The 16,079-nt window shown below is 41.0% G+C and overlaps 1 protein-coding gene across 4 annotated transcripts in view; it reads left to right on the top strand.

The window, feature by feature from the left end:
• Nucleotides 1-16,079, top strand: part of NISCH (nischarin) — a 184,933-nt gene that overhangs the window by 147,730 nt on the left and 21,124 nt on the right. Inside the window, exon 21 of one of the 4 annotated variants that reach the window (XM_073592453.1) lies at nucleotides 14,412-14,552. The exons of 2 other annotated variants lie outside the window; for them this stretch is intronic. In XM_073592453.1, coding sequence (XP_073448554.1) covers nucleotides 14,412-14,473 — 62 coding nt within the window. In that variant the 3' untranslated portion in view covers nucleotides 14,474-14,552. Of the gene's footprint in view, nucleotides 1-7,176; nucleotides 8,150-14,411; nucleotides 14,553-16,079 lie in introns of those variants that run through there. One more of the 4 variants, XM_073592454.1, reaches the window with a different exon arrangement.

Genomic DNA, 16,079 nt, shown 5'->3' with positions numbered 1-16,079 from the left:
GATTGTTAGTAATTAATTTATACGGTTGTGTTCATAAGTTTACATACCCTGGCAGAATTTATGATTTCTTGGCCACTTTTCAGAGAATATGAATGATAACACAAAAACATTTCTTTCACTCATGGTTAGTGTTTGGCTGAAGCCATTTATTATCAAGCAACTGTTTACTCTTTTTAAATCATAATGACAACAGAAACTATCCAAATGACCCTGATCAAAAGTTTACATACCCTGGAGATTTTGGCCTGATGATAACATGCACACAATTTGACACAAAGGGGTTTGAATGGCTATTAAAGGTAACCATTCTCACCTGCAATCTTTTTGCTTGTAATTAGTGTGTGTGTATAAAAGGTCAGTGCATTTCTGGACTCCTGACCCTTGCATCTTTCATCCAGTGCTGCACTGATGTTTCTGGATTCTGAGTCATGGGGAAAGCAAAAGAATTGTCAAAGGATCTGCGGGAAAAGGTAGTTGAACTGTAATAACAGGAAATGGCTATAAAAAGAGATCCAAGGAAATGAGAATGCCAATCAGCAGTGTTCAAACGTTAATCAAGAAGTGGAAAATGAGGGGTTCTGTTGAAACTAAAGCACGGTCAGGTAGACCAACTAAAATTTCAGCCACAACTGCCAGGAAAATTGTTCGGGATGCAGAGAAAATCCCACAAATAACTTGAGGTGAAATACAGGACTCTCTGAAAACATCTGGTGTGGCTGTTTCAAGATGCACAATAAGGAGGCACTTGAAGAAAGATGGGCTGCATGGTCGAGTCGCCAGACGAAAGCCATTACTACGCAAATACCACAAAGTATCCTGCTTACAATACGCCAAACAGCACAGAGACAAGCCTCAAACCTTCTGGCACAAAGTCATTTGGAGTGATGAGACCAAAATTGAGCTTTTTGGCCACAACCATTCATTTGGAGAGAAGTCAACAAGGCCTATGATGAAAGGTACACCATTCCTACTGTAAAACATGGAGGTGGATCGCTGATGTTTTGGGGATGTGTGAGCTACAAAGGCACAGGAAATTTGGTCAAAATTGATGGCAAGATGAATGCAGTATGTTAAAAAAAAAAAAAAAAGTGAGGAACATTTGCATTCATCAGTCAGGAAGCTGTGGATGGGACGTACTTTGACATTTCAACGTGACCAATGATCCAAAACACAAGTCCATGTCGAGCTGTCATTGGCTACAGCAGAATAAAGTGAAGGTTCTGGAGTGGCCATCTCAGTCTCCTGACCTCAATATCATTGAGCCACTCTGGAGAGATCTCAAACGTGCAGTTCATGCAAGACAGCCCAAGAATTTACAGGAACTGTAGGCTTTTTGACAAGAAGAATGGGCAGCTTTACCATCTGAGAAGATAAAGCGCCTCATCCACAAATACCACAAAAGACTTCAAGCTGTCATTGATGTTAAAGGGGGCAATACACGGTATTAAGAACTGGGGTATGTAAACTTTTTTGATGAGGGTCATTTGGGTATTTTCTGTTGCAATTATGATTTAAAAAGAGTAAACACATTGATAATAAGAGGCTTCAGCCAAACACTAACCATGAGTGAAAGAAAAGTTTGTGTGTTATCATTCATATTCTCTGAAAAACGGCCAAGAAATTTATAAATTCTGCCAGGGTATGTAAACTTATGAGCACAACTGTGTGTATGTATGTGTATGTATGTATGTATGTATGTATGTGTGTGTGTATGTGTATATATATATATATATATATATATATATATATATATATATATATATATATTATATAACACTAGAACTGCGCATTCTCACTGGTCTCATGATTCGATTTTCCGCGATGCATCACGATTACTGCCCATGGTTTTCTTTAAAAAAACATCAGTACAGCCTTACTGTGCCCATCAAATGAGGCTGTGCCCATCAAATGCAGTCTTACTGTGCCCATCAATCAGCCTCACTGTGTCCCATCAATGCAGACTCACCAGTGCCTGGATGGATCACACACAATGGGCATCTCCCGCTATGTCACAGAGCTTTGATTTGAATTTCCTGACGCGCCAGTCCTCCTCTCCCTCCTCCTCCAGCTGCCGCTGTAACAGAGTCCCGCCTCCTAGACCAGGTCCTGTGATGGAACACTGGACACACAGTGACTCCGGGCAGTTGGGGATGACGTCAGCAGGAAAAGGGGAAAAGAGGGCATGGCTAAAGCCCACAGCTGCTTTCGGCTCTGTTCTGAGAGGCGTGGCTCCGTTCGGAGAAAGGGTAGGGCAGCGTGCGAAAGATGTCATCCCCCAACAATCTGTTATGCCAGTCGCATGCCGCATCGTGGACTGCTGAATCGCGATGCATCGATGCTGCGATTAAATTCAGTAGCACCCCTAATATTTATATATATATATATATATATATATATATATATATATATATATATATATATATATATATATATATATATATATATATATATATATAAATACCCCCTTTTTTAAAAATTTTTCCTCCTTTTTTTTTTTTTTCTATAGTGATCACGTGACCTCTGTTTTCAGATGCATAAAGGGTTTAGGGATGTGGGGTGGAGATGTCATGTCAACAGGAGGCAGAGAAATGGCTGTACAACAATCTTCTCATTGAAGAGATGTGCAGGAGGTATGTCAGCACATGTCTGACCACTGGAGTACAGAGGCAGGCTATGCTCCCAAGTAGAGGTAAATAAGCAAACTGATCACACCAGAGTGGATGTACTTTCATGTCTAGCATGGTCAGTTTTAAAAAGGAAAAGCAGGGGGACTGCCTGGAACACCAAGCATGAGAAAATAGGATACTTTTTAATACAAGTACATAACACAGACACATATCAGAAAAATTAAATGTTGGGGTAATTTACAACTTAACGATGTATTGGAAGAGACATTTACCTGTGTATAACCTTCCTATGGGTAATACTGTACATTATTAATGTTTAGAGACATTTGAAATTCTTGTTTCTTTCTCACCTATTGAGGGGCACAGAAAGTCAATAAAGCTCTTTAACTCCAAGCACATGTTCCTTGCCTGCAATGGCTGCCTATGTATGCAAGGAACAGGTGCTTAAATCGGCTGAGTCATTGCTTTTCCTGGGAGAGAGGAGCGAATGGTACTTGGAACCAGGCCATTTATGTTTAATCTCTTTTATTAAGTATTTGCGGACAATAAAGGTTTGCAATACAAATAGAGAAATCCAGACCATTTAAAAGGACCAGGGACCAGTAAGCAGCATTAGTAGGCTACAGTTTTGGAGGGAGACACAGGTAGGTTTTAATAAAAAAATAAATAAAATTTTTTCTGAAGAAAGCCACAAAAACTGTACAGACTTCATGCACGCTATGTAAGCTGCTTTAGCAGGCTGTAGTTTAGAAGGGAGTGACTAGGCGGGTTTTATTCAAGAAAACAAAATTAGAGTGCATTATTTCACAGAAAAAGCCAGATATTGTACAGACTCGATGCACACTATAACTGGCCATATACACATTGAAATTTGGCCGATTTATGCTGAATCAGTTGAAATATGCTCTGTGGCCCTGTCTGTAACATCTCATTGAAAAAACAAATAGTACAACGCTCAAAGCAATTAAACACTTTTGCAGGTATGAAACAAAAAACCACAACGGGTGCTTTGGCTCAGATGTTCCCTCTTACATCTGTGAATTAAGGCAATTTCAGAAGATAGAACCAGCAACTCCAAAAATCCTTAACCCATTTATTAGTACATGAGAAAGTAAAAAATACAAATGGGCTCATGCATTCCGGCTACTAATAAGCCTTGTTCCCAGCACAAGTTTAAAATGAAAAAGCAGGACATATATAGTGCAAATTGGGCTCCGCCCTCCAATTGATACACCACCTCAGGCATCACAGTTAAGGGTGATAGCTGGTCAGGTGTTGCAAAAGATAGTTCAACAATAGACAACAATATTTATTACAAAAAATGTATATGGAATAAATATTTATACAGTTATTATGATGAATGGGAAAACGCCGCGAATGGAAAAGACACATTATAGAAGACCATTATTTAAGAAATCAACATCATAATGTGAATTTAAACCAGTTGGTATCCTAGTTTGTAAACTAAAAATCCACCAAACTTCCCTTTCTAAAAGTTTTCGATGGAGATTCCCTCCTCTTGATGATTTTTTAACTTTCTCTAAACCACAAAAAACAAAAGCTCTCATGTCCCCAAAATGTTTATATTTAAAATGTCTAGAGACGTGAGATAATTTTCCATCCTTGGTATAAGAGGCTCCATGAAAATGTTCACTGCTTCTTATTCTAAGTGGTCTAGACGTACAGCCAACATATTGCAATTTGCAATGCGTGCATTCTATCAAATAAATTACATTGTTGCTGTTGCAATTAACAAAGTCACGTATTGCAAACTTTTTGCCAGTGACATCGAAAGTAACAGTTTTGTGACTTTTAATGTGTTTGTCACAAAAACGACAAGTGGACATTCTGCTAGGATATGATCCCGTAGCATGCAGCCAGGTTTTTGAGTTGTCAGATCTCTGATATAAACTAGGGGACAAAATGCTGCCTAAAGACCCGGCTTGGCGGCTGGAAAACCTGCAACCCAAAGAAATGACAGGTGCCAGTTCTGAATCTATGTTCAGGATAGGTACGATACTCTTAACATGTCCAAACTCTGAGAGAATCTGGTCACGAATGTGGGGAACGTACAAAATCCTTCTTTCTACTCGAAGTACCATTCAGAAGCATAGACCTATCCTTGGCAGATGCAACTCTCTAGAAAAGTTGGCTTCATTAGAACAATTACGCCTGGTTCTGACACATTCCCCCACAGGTTTTGATCGCATGGTGTGTGCTGGATGACAACTGGTTGCAAGGAGTTTCCAGCACACTCCTTGCGGAATGTATGAGTGTTAATCTCCCTGCTAGTAATGTTTCCTACAAGAGTAAAATCTATGGTGTCAAAATGACTTTCCATGCTAAATTCTAGGTTGAGGGAATTATCCATGTAGGAAACAAGAGAAACAACATTCATGACTGTACTGTCCCAAACAAGGATCAGGTCGTCAATAGAGCGACCGTACCACTTGATAGCTGCTCTATACGGGTTGGCGTGGGAGAACAGGGCCGTTTCTTCCCACCAGCCCATGTAGCATTTAGCCAAGGATAGAGACAATTTCGTGCACCATGGAGGCTCCTCTGCATTGTAAAAAATGTCTGATCGAATATAAAATAATTTCGTTCTAAAAGAAAACGTACAGACACAAGAATGAATTCTCTCAGTTTCAGATTGTATGAACTATAATACTGTAGATGAAAACTCAAAGCCTTAATCGCCAAATCATGGGGAGTACACAATTTTAAAGATTTAACGTCCATGGTAACCCATCTAAGGTTATTGTGCCAAATTAACCCCCGTAGATGTGATAAAACAGCAGAAGTATATTTGATGTAACCTGGAAGCCTGATAACCAAAGGTTGTAAATATTGGTCGATCTACTGACCCGATCTTTCAAATAAACATCCGATGCCAGCCACTATGGGACAGCCCTGCACTGGCAGAACATTTTTATTAAGTTTGGGTAAATGGTGGAACACTGGTACTATAGGGGATTCCACCAAAAGATACTCTGCTGTTTTGGGGCACAACTTTCTCATCTCCAATCCCTAGTCCAAGAGTTCTGATAATTGTTTTTTAAAAATAGAAGTTGGATCACTTTTTAGAACTCTATAGGTGGTAGCATCATTCAATTGTCGTAAACCCTTCGTTCTATAGTCCCCTGCAGAAAGAATAACAACTGAGCCCCCTTTGTCAGCTTCTCTTATTACAATGTCTCTACGAGACTTAAGATTAGTCAGAGCTGATTTTGTTTCTTTTGTTAAGTTGTTGTTCATTCTAAATGCAGGGCAGTTGAACTCTGGCTTGGAGTTCAACAAGGTCTCTTTCCACAAATGCTTGGAAAGTTTCTACTGCTGTGCTACAAGTATGAATTGAATAAAAATATATCTGTTCCCTTTCAGCAGGGTGTCCCTTTCGATTCAGCCAGTAATCTTTCCAGGGCAGATCTCCCCACAAGATCCAAAAAATTTAAACTGGTGGTATCCACTGGACTGAAGAGATCACCCTGGGGCACTACGGGCGGATCATCAGGAGCAGAAAAATGTTTCTTTAATAGTAAATTGTGGACAAATCTGTTTACATGTAAGAGAGTATTAAACAAATCAAAATGGACAGACAGCATAGATGAAAGACCTTTGGAAAGGAGAGATATTTAAGCAACAGAAAGAGAGGTGTCTGAAAGATTAACAACATTCCTGATTTTTTTTCCATGTTATTAAGATCATCAATCACATGTGTTACTGTTTCTTTTTGTTCCTCACTTGTCTGTGATTATTTTGCCTCTTTGGGGCAATATCCTCCTCTTCTGGCCTTTCTTTTTGCATTTGTTGTCCCAAGTTCGAGTTTTTTTTTTTTTTTTAAATGTCCTGACCAGTATTGTCTTTTTCAAGAAGTTGGAGGAGGCTGAGCCCCTAGAGGAGAGTGAGGATCTGCCATCATTAGTGTCCAATGAACTGAAATTGACATGTCTGTGGGTCCTCTGTCTCAATCTTCTCCTCCTTGTTTTAAGGATTGATTGTAGTCGATCTGATCAGCTATGAATATAGACTGCATTTTTTTGGTAATCCTGGACATCCCTGAGATACTTCTACCTTTTAGTGTTCATAATATCTTGTTCAAGTTTATTCAAAGATTTACTGAGATACTCATTAAGGGTGTAGACTTCCAGAGATTGAAAAGGTTTGGGTGAGTCTTTTAAGGTTTTCATCCCCACATTGAAGGTGTTTAAAAGTCTTTCCTCATGGGTGATAATGAGGCCCATTAAATCTAGGGAGCACCTTGAAAGAATGTTGTTCCATTCCGTTTGAAAATCATTTTTTTTATCCATAGACCTCAGTATATTTTCACTCACATACTGTTTAAGTCCCGTGAAGTCCCACCATATCCAAGTTTCTTTCAGCGCAGCCACTTTGAGATTCCCAAAGATAGTAGTACATGTGCTGTCTTCCCATGCTAATGCTGGATTCCTGGTGTAAACTTGTGAGAGTTTGGACTCTGGATCCATATTGTTGTATAGCTATACTATCAATGCTTAAAGTCCTGAAATACTCTCTCTCATGTTTTCAGTATAAGAAATATTTACATGGAAGATGGGTGGTTTCCGTAAAAGACTGTCCAATGTGCCTTGGGTACATGGTGCCGCTGCCAGAGGGATGATCCAAGAGGAAAAACGAATAGTGCAGCGCTCAAAGCAATGTAACCCTTTTGCATGTATGAAATAAAAAAACACAACGGGTGCTCTGGCTCAGATGTTTCCTCTTACATCAGTGAATAAACGCATTTTCAGAAGATAGAGTGGAAACTTCAATAATCCTTAATCCATTTATTAGTACATGAGAGAGTAAAAAAATACAAAGGGGCTCACTCGTTCAGGCTAATAAGCCTTGTTCACCGCACAAGTTTAAAAAAAAAAAAAGCTGGGCATATATATAGTGCAAATTGGGCTCAACCCCCCAATTGATACGCCTCATCAGGCATCACAGTTAAGAGTGATTAGCAGGTCAGGTGTTGCAAAAGATAGTTCAACAAAAGACAACAGTATTATTTACAAAAAATGTATATGGAATAAATGGTTTCTTTGGGTTGCAGGTTTTCCAGCCGCCGAGCCGGGTCTTTAGGTAGCATTTTGTCCCCTAGTTTATATCCGAGATCTGACAACTCAAAAACCTGGCTACAGGATCATATCCTTGCAGTATGTCATCATTTTTGTGACACACATTAAAAGTCACAACTGTTACTTCTCATGTCACTGGCAAAGAATTTGCAATACCTGACTGTAAACTGCAACAGCAACATGTACCGTAATTTATTTGATAGAATGCATGCATTGCAATATGTTGGCTGTACATCTAGACCACTTAGAATAAGAATCAGTGAACATTTTCATGGAGCCTCTTATACCAAGGACAGAAATTTTATCTCCTGTCTCTAGACATTTTAAATATGAACATTCTGGGGACATGAGATCTTTTGTGGTTTGGAGAAGGTTAAAATAATCACCAAGAGGAGGGAAAGAAAGGGAAGTTTGGTGGATTTTTAGTTTACAAACTAGGATACCCACTGGTTTAAATTCATGTTATGATGATTTATTTCTTAAATAATTGTCTTCAATAATGCGTTTTTTCCTTCTTGCTCTTTTCCCATTTATCATAATAACTGTATAAATATTTATTCCATATACATTTTTTGTAACAAAATATTGTCTTTTGTTGAACTATCCTTTGCAACACCTGACCAGCTGATCACCTTTAACTGGGATGCCTGATGAGGTGTATTGGAGGGTGGAGCCCAATTTACACTATATATGTCCTGCTTTTTATTTTAAATGTGTGCTGGGAACAAGGCTTATTAGCTGGAATGCATGAGCCATTTTGTATTTTTTTTTTTTTTTTTTTTTTTACTCTTTTTCATATACTAATAAATGGATTAAGGATTATTGGAGTTGCCGGCTCTATCTTGCGTGTAACATCTCATTGTAAGATTTAGTAGCCTGAGGTTTAAGAGGGGGATCCCAGGCAGGTTTTAATAAATAAAAAGTGTATTGTTTCTCAGTAAAAGCCACAAAATTTGTACAGACTTGATACGCATACTATGCTGCTTTTGGAGGGTGCAGTTTCCTTTTTGCTTTCCTCTTAAATGACAATGATTGATTAATCACCAGAATGTTTGGTGACAGTCACATTCACTGCTTTATAAATTATTATTATTATACAGAATTTATATAGCGCTGACCGTTTACGCAGCGCTTTACAACATAAGGACAGACAGTACAATTACAATACAGTTTAATACAGTAGGAATCGGTGAGCCCTTAGCTTACAATGTAAAAGGGTGGGTAAATATATAGACCAACATGTTAGAGGCTAGGTATGTTTTCATCAATATATCAAAATTAAGTTTATTATTTCACAGAAAAAAAAATCCACAACAATTGTGCAGACAACACAATGCACACTATGTAAGCAGCTTTACTAGGACCCGTTTCAGAGAAAGACAAGGCAGGTTTTATTGCAATGTTACAAAACCTGTGTTACTCCAAAAAGCACACCTTATTCCGATACAGCAGCTAGAAAAATACTCTGTGCCCCCAGGGATAAATACCAACCTGAAGAGACCAGCACAAATGTGCTTTACTAAATAAACATTTTTGTAACTTATTATCCAACTACAGGCGGTCCCCTAGTTACAAACATCCGATTTTAAACGACTCCTACTTACCAATGAAGGGAGACAACAGGAAGTGAGAGAAAATCTACCCCTAGGAAGGAAAATTCTCTCCTGTAAGTTATTATGGGGAAAAAGGTGTCTCCACTGATGCTTTATCACCAATCCTTCTTTCAAAAAAAACCCAAAATTTTCAAAATCTCCTGAACAGGGGTAGAGACAGCAAAACAAACATTACAGGGGTGTTAACCCTTCCCTATGCTATCCAAAAAGCTTAAAAATAATTTTTTTGGCTGAAGCTACACTTAAAAAATTTACTTGTTCCAACTTACAAGCAGATTCAACTTAAGAACAAACCTACAGACCCTATATATATTTAAATAGTGAAAAAAATGTAGAAAATTACATCATACAGTAAGTGTGCCGATGTGATCAAATTCCTATACATCACCCCTATGCAGGTGACCAATAAAATGTGATTAATATATATAATGTGGATAAAGTGCAGCGCTGAAAAATGTGCATTTAAGCACAATACAAACACTATGGTGTCAATAAGACCCCTTTCACACTGAGGTGTTTTTCAGGCGCTACAGCGGCTGAAAAAAGCCTCAGCTGCAAACCCAGTGTGAAAGCACGAGTGCTTTCACACTGGGGTGCTGCGCTGGCAAGGCATCACAAAAAGTCCTGCCAGCAGCTTCTTTGCAGCGGTGGAGGAGCGGTGAATACACCGTTCCTCCACTGCTGCTGCCCATTGAAAACAATGGGGCAGTGCTGCTATACCGCTAACAAAGCGCCTCTGCAGCGGTGTTTTGCGGGCGTGTTTAACCCCTTTTCGACCGCTAGCGGGGGGGTTAAAACCGCCCCGCTAGCGACCGAATAGCTCAGCTAAAACAATGTTAAAGTGGCGCTAAAAATAGCGCCGCATTACCGCTGACGCCCAGGGCGGCTCAGTGTGAAAGGGGTCTAATGGATGAATAAATACTATTATATACATGTGCCACTAATGACATAACTATACTTAATGGAGTATAGACTTTTTTTACCACATACTTTCACAACTTGTCATGTTGTAATGTTAGCAGCTATCCGCCCCTTTTTGATAGCGCAGTAATTTCTATACACTATTGTTAATATATATATATATATAATGGTTCATAAACTCCTTCAAATAGTGTGTTCCAGTCAAGTTGTTAATCCTTCTTTCCTTAACCACTTCAATACCAGGCACTTAGACACCTTCCCGCCCAGCCCAATTTTCACCTTTCAGCGCTGTTGCAATTTGAATGACAATTGCGCGGTCATGCTACACTGTACCCAAACAAATTTTTTATCATTTTGTTCCCACAAATAGAGCTTTCTTTTGGTGGTATTTGATCACCTCTGCGGTTTTTATTTTTTGCGCAACAAATAAAAAAAGACCGAAAATTTCGAAAAAAAACAAGTTTTTCTTTGTTTCTGTTAAATTTTTTTGTAAATAAGTACGTTTTCTCCTTCAATAATGGGCACTGATACGGCGGCACAGATGGGCACTGATACGGCGGCACTGATGGGCACCGATGAGGTGGCACTGATGAGGTGGCACTAACGGGCACTGATGATGGGCACTGATAGGCGGCACTGATGGGCACTGATAGGTGGCACTGGTATGCGGCACTGATGGGCACTCATAGGTGGCACCGATGGGCACACATAGGCGGCACTGATGGGCACTCGTAGGTGGCATTGATTGGTATATATGGGTGGTACTGATGGGTACGTATGTGTGGCACTGATGGGCACTGATAGGTGGGCACTGATGGGCACTGACAGGTGGCACTGATGGGCACTGACAGGTGGCACTGATGGGCAATGACAGGTGGCACAGATGGGCAATGACAGGTGGCACAGATGGGCAATGACAGGTGGCACTGATAGAGCATTGCTGGGCAGATCTGGGCATATCATGGACATAATAGTGCCAATCAGTGCCCATTTGTGGGCACTGATTGGCACAGATTGGGCACATGTGGATGGCCATGGGGTACATACCTGGCCATCCACGTTGCCCCTTCCCTGGTGGTCCTAGTGGCATCCCTGGTAGTCCAGTGGGGTGATCTGAGGGGGGGCTGCGTTGATAAACAATCAGCGCAGACCCCCCCCTGCCAGGAGAGCCGCCGATCGGCTCTCCTCTACTTGCGTCTGTCAGACGCGAGTGAGGAAGAGCCGATCAACGGCTCTTCCTATTGACAGCGTGATCAGCCGTGATTGGACACGGCTGATCACGTGGTAAAGAGCCTCCGCCGGAGGCTTTTTACCAAGATCAGTGTAGCGGTGTGTCAGACTGACACACCGCTCCACCGATCGCCACGATGTGCGCCCCCGGGGGCGCGCTGCGGCATGTTATCCTGCTGGACATCATATGACGTCCAGTCAGGATAACACAACCACTTCCCGGACGTCAATCCGCTATAGGGCGGGCGGGAAGTGGTTAATCCAACACCTTTGTGTGTCACAAATAAAAAAGAGTGCTTCCCAGATCTGTATAACCACTTATTTCAAGGATGGTCATATATTGCCTGATATTCAAAACAGGATATGATTCTTGGTGTTCAAAGGGTAAAGCACCCCTGGTTCCTCTCCACTTTCAGCTCCTCCTCCAGCCAGCCCCTTACTGCTCCAGCATCATAGTTCATCAAGAAACTTGACAGGTTCATTTCCAGGATGCAGCAAATGCTCTGGTGGCACAATGAGATCAGTATTACCTGATCTATGCATTGCTTCCACTGAAGCATTTACCTTGTCTATGTTGCAGGATTGAGACTAAGATCATTCCCGTCATCTGAGGCTTATTCTATCACATAATGACTCAACTTCCTTGACTAGGTCTGAAGTCACTGGTACAAGCTAACTTTTTCACTATATTACTGCACACATACTCCAACCTCTGTTTTAATGGGAAAGATGTTAGCCGGAGGTTGCGTAAAACTAGTTAGCTTGTAGGAGTCTCATTTATTATCCGAATTAATGAGACAAAACACTCCACCAACTAAAAATGACCATGCACCACCATCCACAGAATCCAGAAAGAGCTATCAATTTTGTGAATCTATTCTAGGTCTGGGACGGTTGAGGTTTCTCATTAACCGCTTGCCGACCGCGCTATAGCGGAATGGCGGCTACAGCGCGGCTCGATAACTCTGGGAGGGCGTATATTGACGTCCTCCCAGAATCTCGCTCTCGCATGCCCTTGGGAATATCCACTGATAGCGGCCTTAAACAAACCAGAGTCACGTCCAGTTCCTCTCTCCCCTCTCTGTACAGATTGGTACAGTGCGAGGGGAGAGATCAGTGGCAGCAGTGCTGTGGGTTGGATGTGTAGTGCCCACAGTGCTGATATGTGCCCATTCCAGCTATCCATCCATCCTTACTCAGCATACCCATCCATACTTGGCATACTCTTCCATCATCCATGCTCACCCATCCATACTCAGCATACTCATCCATCCATGCTCACTCATCCATACTCAACATACTCATCCATTCATCCATGCTCACCCATCCATACTCCTCATACTCAGCCATCCATGCTCAGCATACCCATCCATTCTCAGCATACTCATCCATCCATCCATGCTCACCCATCCATACTCGGCATACTCAGCCATCCATACTCGGCATACTCATCCATCTACCCATGCTCAGCCATCCATACTTAGCATACTCATCCATCCATCCATGCTCAGCCATCCATCCTCAGCAATACTCATCCATCCATCCATGCTCAGCCATCCCATCCACCCCGATCCATAATTAGCCATACCCATCCATACTCAGCAATATCCAGCCTTACTCAGCCCTACTCAGCCGTACCCAGCCATACTCGGCTATACCTAGCAATCCCAGCCTTACTCAGCCATACCCAGCCATACTCAGTCGTAGCCAGCCATACTCAGCCGTACCCAGCCATCCCATCTATACTCAGCCATACTCAGCCGTACCCATCCATACACAGCCGTACCCGGCCATACTCAGCCATGCTCATTCATGCTCAGTCATCCCATCCATACTCTGCCATCCCCATCCATGGCTCATCCATCCCCATTCATGCTCATCCATGCCACATCAGTTCTCATTCATGCCACTACAGTGCCTCACAAAAGTGTAATAGGTAGTCAAATTAGATTTGAAACTTATGCCCCTAGAACACCTGACGGTGCTCCCTGCATGTTGGGCCTATCTATGTGGCCATGCTGTGGAAAAGTCTCACACGTGGTATCGCCGTACTCAAGAGGAGTAGGAGAATCTATTTTGGGGTGTAATTTTTGGTATGTACATGCTATGTGTTAGAAACATTGTGTAAATGGACAACATTGTGTAAAAAAAAAATGCGTTTTCATTTTCTTTACACATTTTCCAAAAACTTGTAGAAAAAAATGACATGTTCAAATGCCTCATTATGCCTCATAGATTATACATTGGGGTCATTTTGGGGTCGTTTCCATTGTCCTGGTTCTCCAGGGCCTTCAAAAGTGCACGAGGTAGTCAAGAAATTATATGTGTAATTTATGCTCCAAGAACGCCTAATGGTGCTCCCTGTATGTTGGGCCTCTGTATGTGGCCACACTGTGCAAAAGTCTCACACGTGGTATCACCATACTCAGGAGGAATAGTAGAATGTGTTTTGGGGTGTAATTTGTGCTATGAATATGCTGTGTGTGAGAAATAACTAATAATAAAACAATTTTGTGAAAAGGAAAAAAAAATCTTGATTTTGCAAAGAATTGTGGGAAAAAATTACAACTTCAAAAAACCCACCATGCCTTTAACTAAATACCTTGGAATGTCTACTTTCCAAAAAGGGGTCATTTGGGGGTATTTGTACTTTCCTGGCTTGTTAGGGTCTCAAAAAATGAGATAGGCCGTCAGTGCATCAGGTGTGATCAATTTTCAGAGATTGGCACCATAGCTTGTGGACTCTATAACTTTCACAAAGACCAAATAATATACACCGATTTGGGTTATTTTTACCAAAGATATGTAGCAGTATAAATTTTGGCCAAAATATATGAAGAAAAATTACTAATTTGCAAAATTTTATAACAAACGAAGAAAAATGCATTTTTTTACAGAATTTTCTGTCTTTTTTTCTTTTATAGCGCAAAAAATAAAAAACCCAGCGGTGATTAAATACCACCAAAAGAAAGCTCTATTTGTGTGAAAAAAGGACAAAAATTTCATATAGGTACAGTGTTGCACTGAGACTGCGTAATTGTCATTCAAAATGTAAGAGCACCGAAAGCTGAAAATTGGTCTGGTTAGGAAGGGGGTTTAAGTGCCCAGTGGTTAATTAACCAGTTTGTGTGTGAATAAAAAAAGTATTTTTAGATGTCTTTAACTTCAGTGTTTTTCTTTTCTTTAATAATCTTATACTTTATTTATGAGTGTTGTATTATGTCGGTAGAAATCCAAAATCTGTGTTCTTTTTTGGGATTGAATAACATGGTAGAAGCTGACACTCCATGGCCAGGTCTATTATCTCAAGGATTGATCTTCCAACCTGCTTGCTCTCTGGCTTGGAGAATTTGTTTTGCTAACTGAAGTTCTAAAAGACAGTGCTTCTGTAATTCTGATTCTGCCTTATACTTGGTGCCTTCAGTCTGAGAAAGCATGTACAGAAGACCAGGTCGCAGCCTTACAAGGCTTTACAATTGTTCTGTATGCTTTTGTTTTGCTTTTGTTTGATTTTTCCAGTTGGGCTGGTCAACAATGCTATTTGGGTGTGCACTCTGCCCTCGCTGCTTTTGGATGTCCCTAGGTTTCTTATTATCAAGTTGTGTCACTCAATGGGGGATAGAGAAAATAGGGTTATTTTAATCCTACAGTAAAGGACACAGGCAACTTATTCATCCACTGTGGGTTATAGCCTCGTACCTTCAGGTAACTGAACACTGGAAAGCTTTTGAAGACACAACCTCTTGTCACAGGGAGTGGTTTTATGAGTGCCGCTACAGGACAGGTTCAAGAGATTCTACTCAAACCTGTTTAATAGCGACAAAACTCATTAGAAGTATCCGTCCTATACTGGACTTAAAATTGCTCAACAAAACCCTTTCACGAGCCAGAGTTTCAAATGGAATCTATAAGGTCTTGGCTCTCTGAGTCAAGGGGAACACATTGCATCTGTGGACATCCAAAGTTCTTTCCTGCATGTTCCCATTTACCCACCTCATTAAAAAATGTCAATGCTTTGCAGTGGCAGATGACCACTTCCAGGTTGTCACATTGCTTTTCAGACCGTCTTTTGCTCCCAGGTTGTAAACAAAGATCTTGGCATCCTTGCTTCCCCTTCTCAGAACTCGAGACATCCAGGTGGCCAGCTGCTTCAGGCCTTTGTCGAGGTGATCAACTTAAAAAAAAAATCTACTCTCCAGCCATCCCTGCACCTATAATACTTGGGCCTGATCCTGGATAAATCCAAGGGAAAGGTTTTTCTGCCAGAAATGAAAGTTCTCTCTAAGAGCTCATGCTTGACAGCTCTTGAGATCTAAAAGAAATACCATAGTGAGATTTGCCATGAGAGTTCTGGACCTGATGGTGGCCTCCATCCAGGCAGAACTTTTCGCTCAGTTCTATTCAATAACTCTTGAGCTAAACATTCTTTCAGCAAGGAAAAGGGAGTCACTTGTCTTGGATCTTTCCATGCTCCTATCCTCCCAAACAAGGAATTCCTTGTCCTGGTAGATCACCACTTTAACTCCCACGGCAGAAAATGCTTCCTTCCCAACAATTGGAAAGTTCTTACAACAGATGCAAGTCTGTCAAGC

The sequence above is a fragment of the Aquarana catesbeiana genome, linkage group LG07 (assembly GCF_042186555.1).
Source record: "Aquarana catesbeiana isolate 2022-GZ linkage group LG07, ASM4218655v1, whole genome shotgun sequence".
In the NCBI taxonomy this organism is placed as follows: Eukaryota; Metazoa; Chordata; class Amphibia; order Anura; family Ranidae; genus Aquarana; species Aquarana catesbeiana.
Note: the sequence above shows the minus strand (reverse complement) of the source record. Positions and strands in the feature narration are given on the sequence as shown.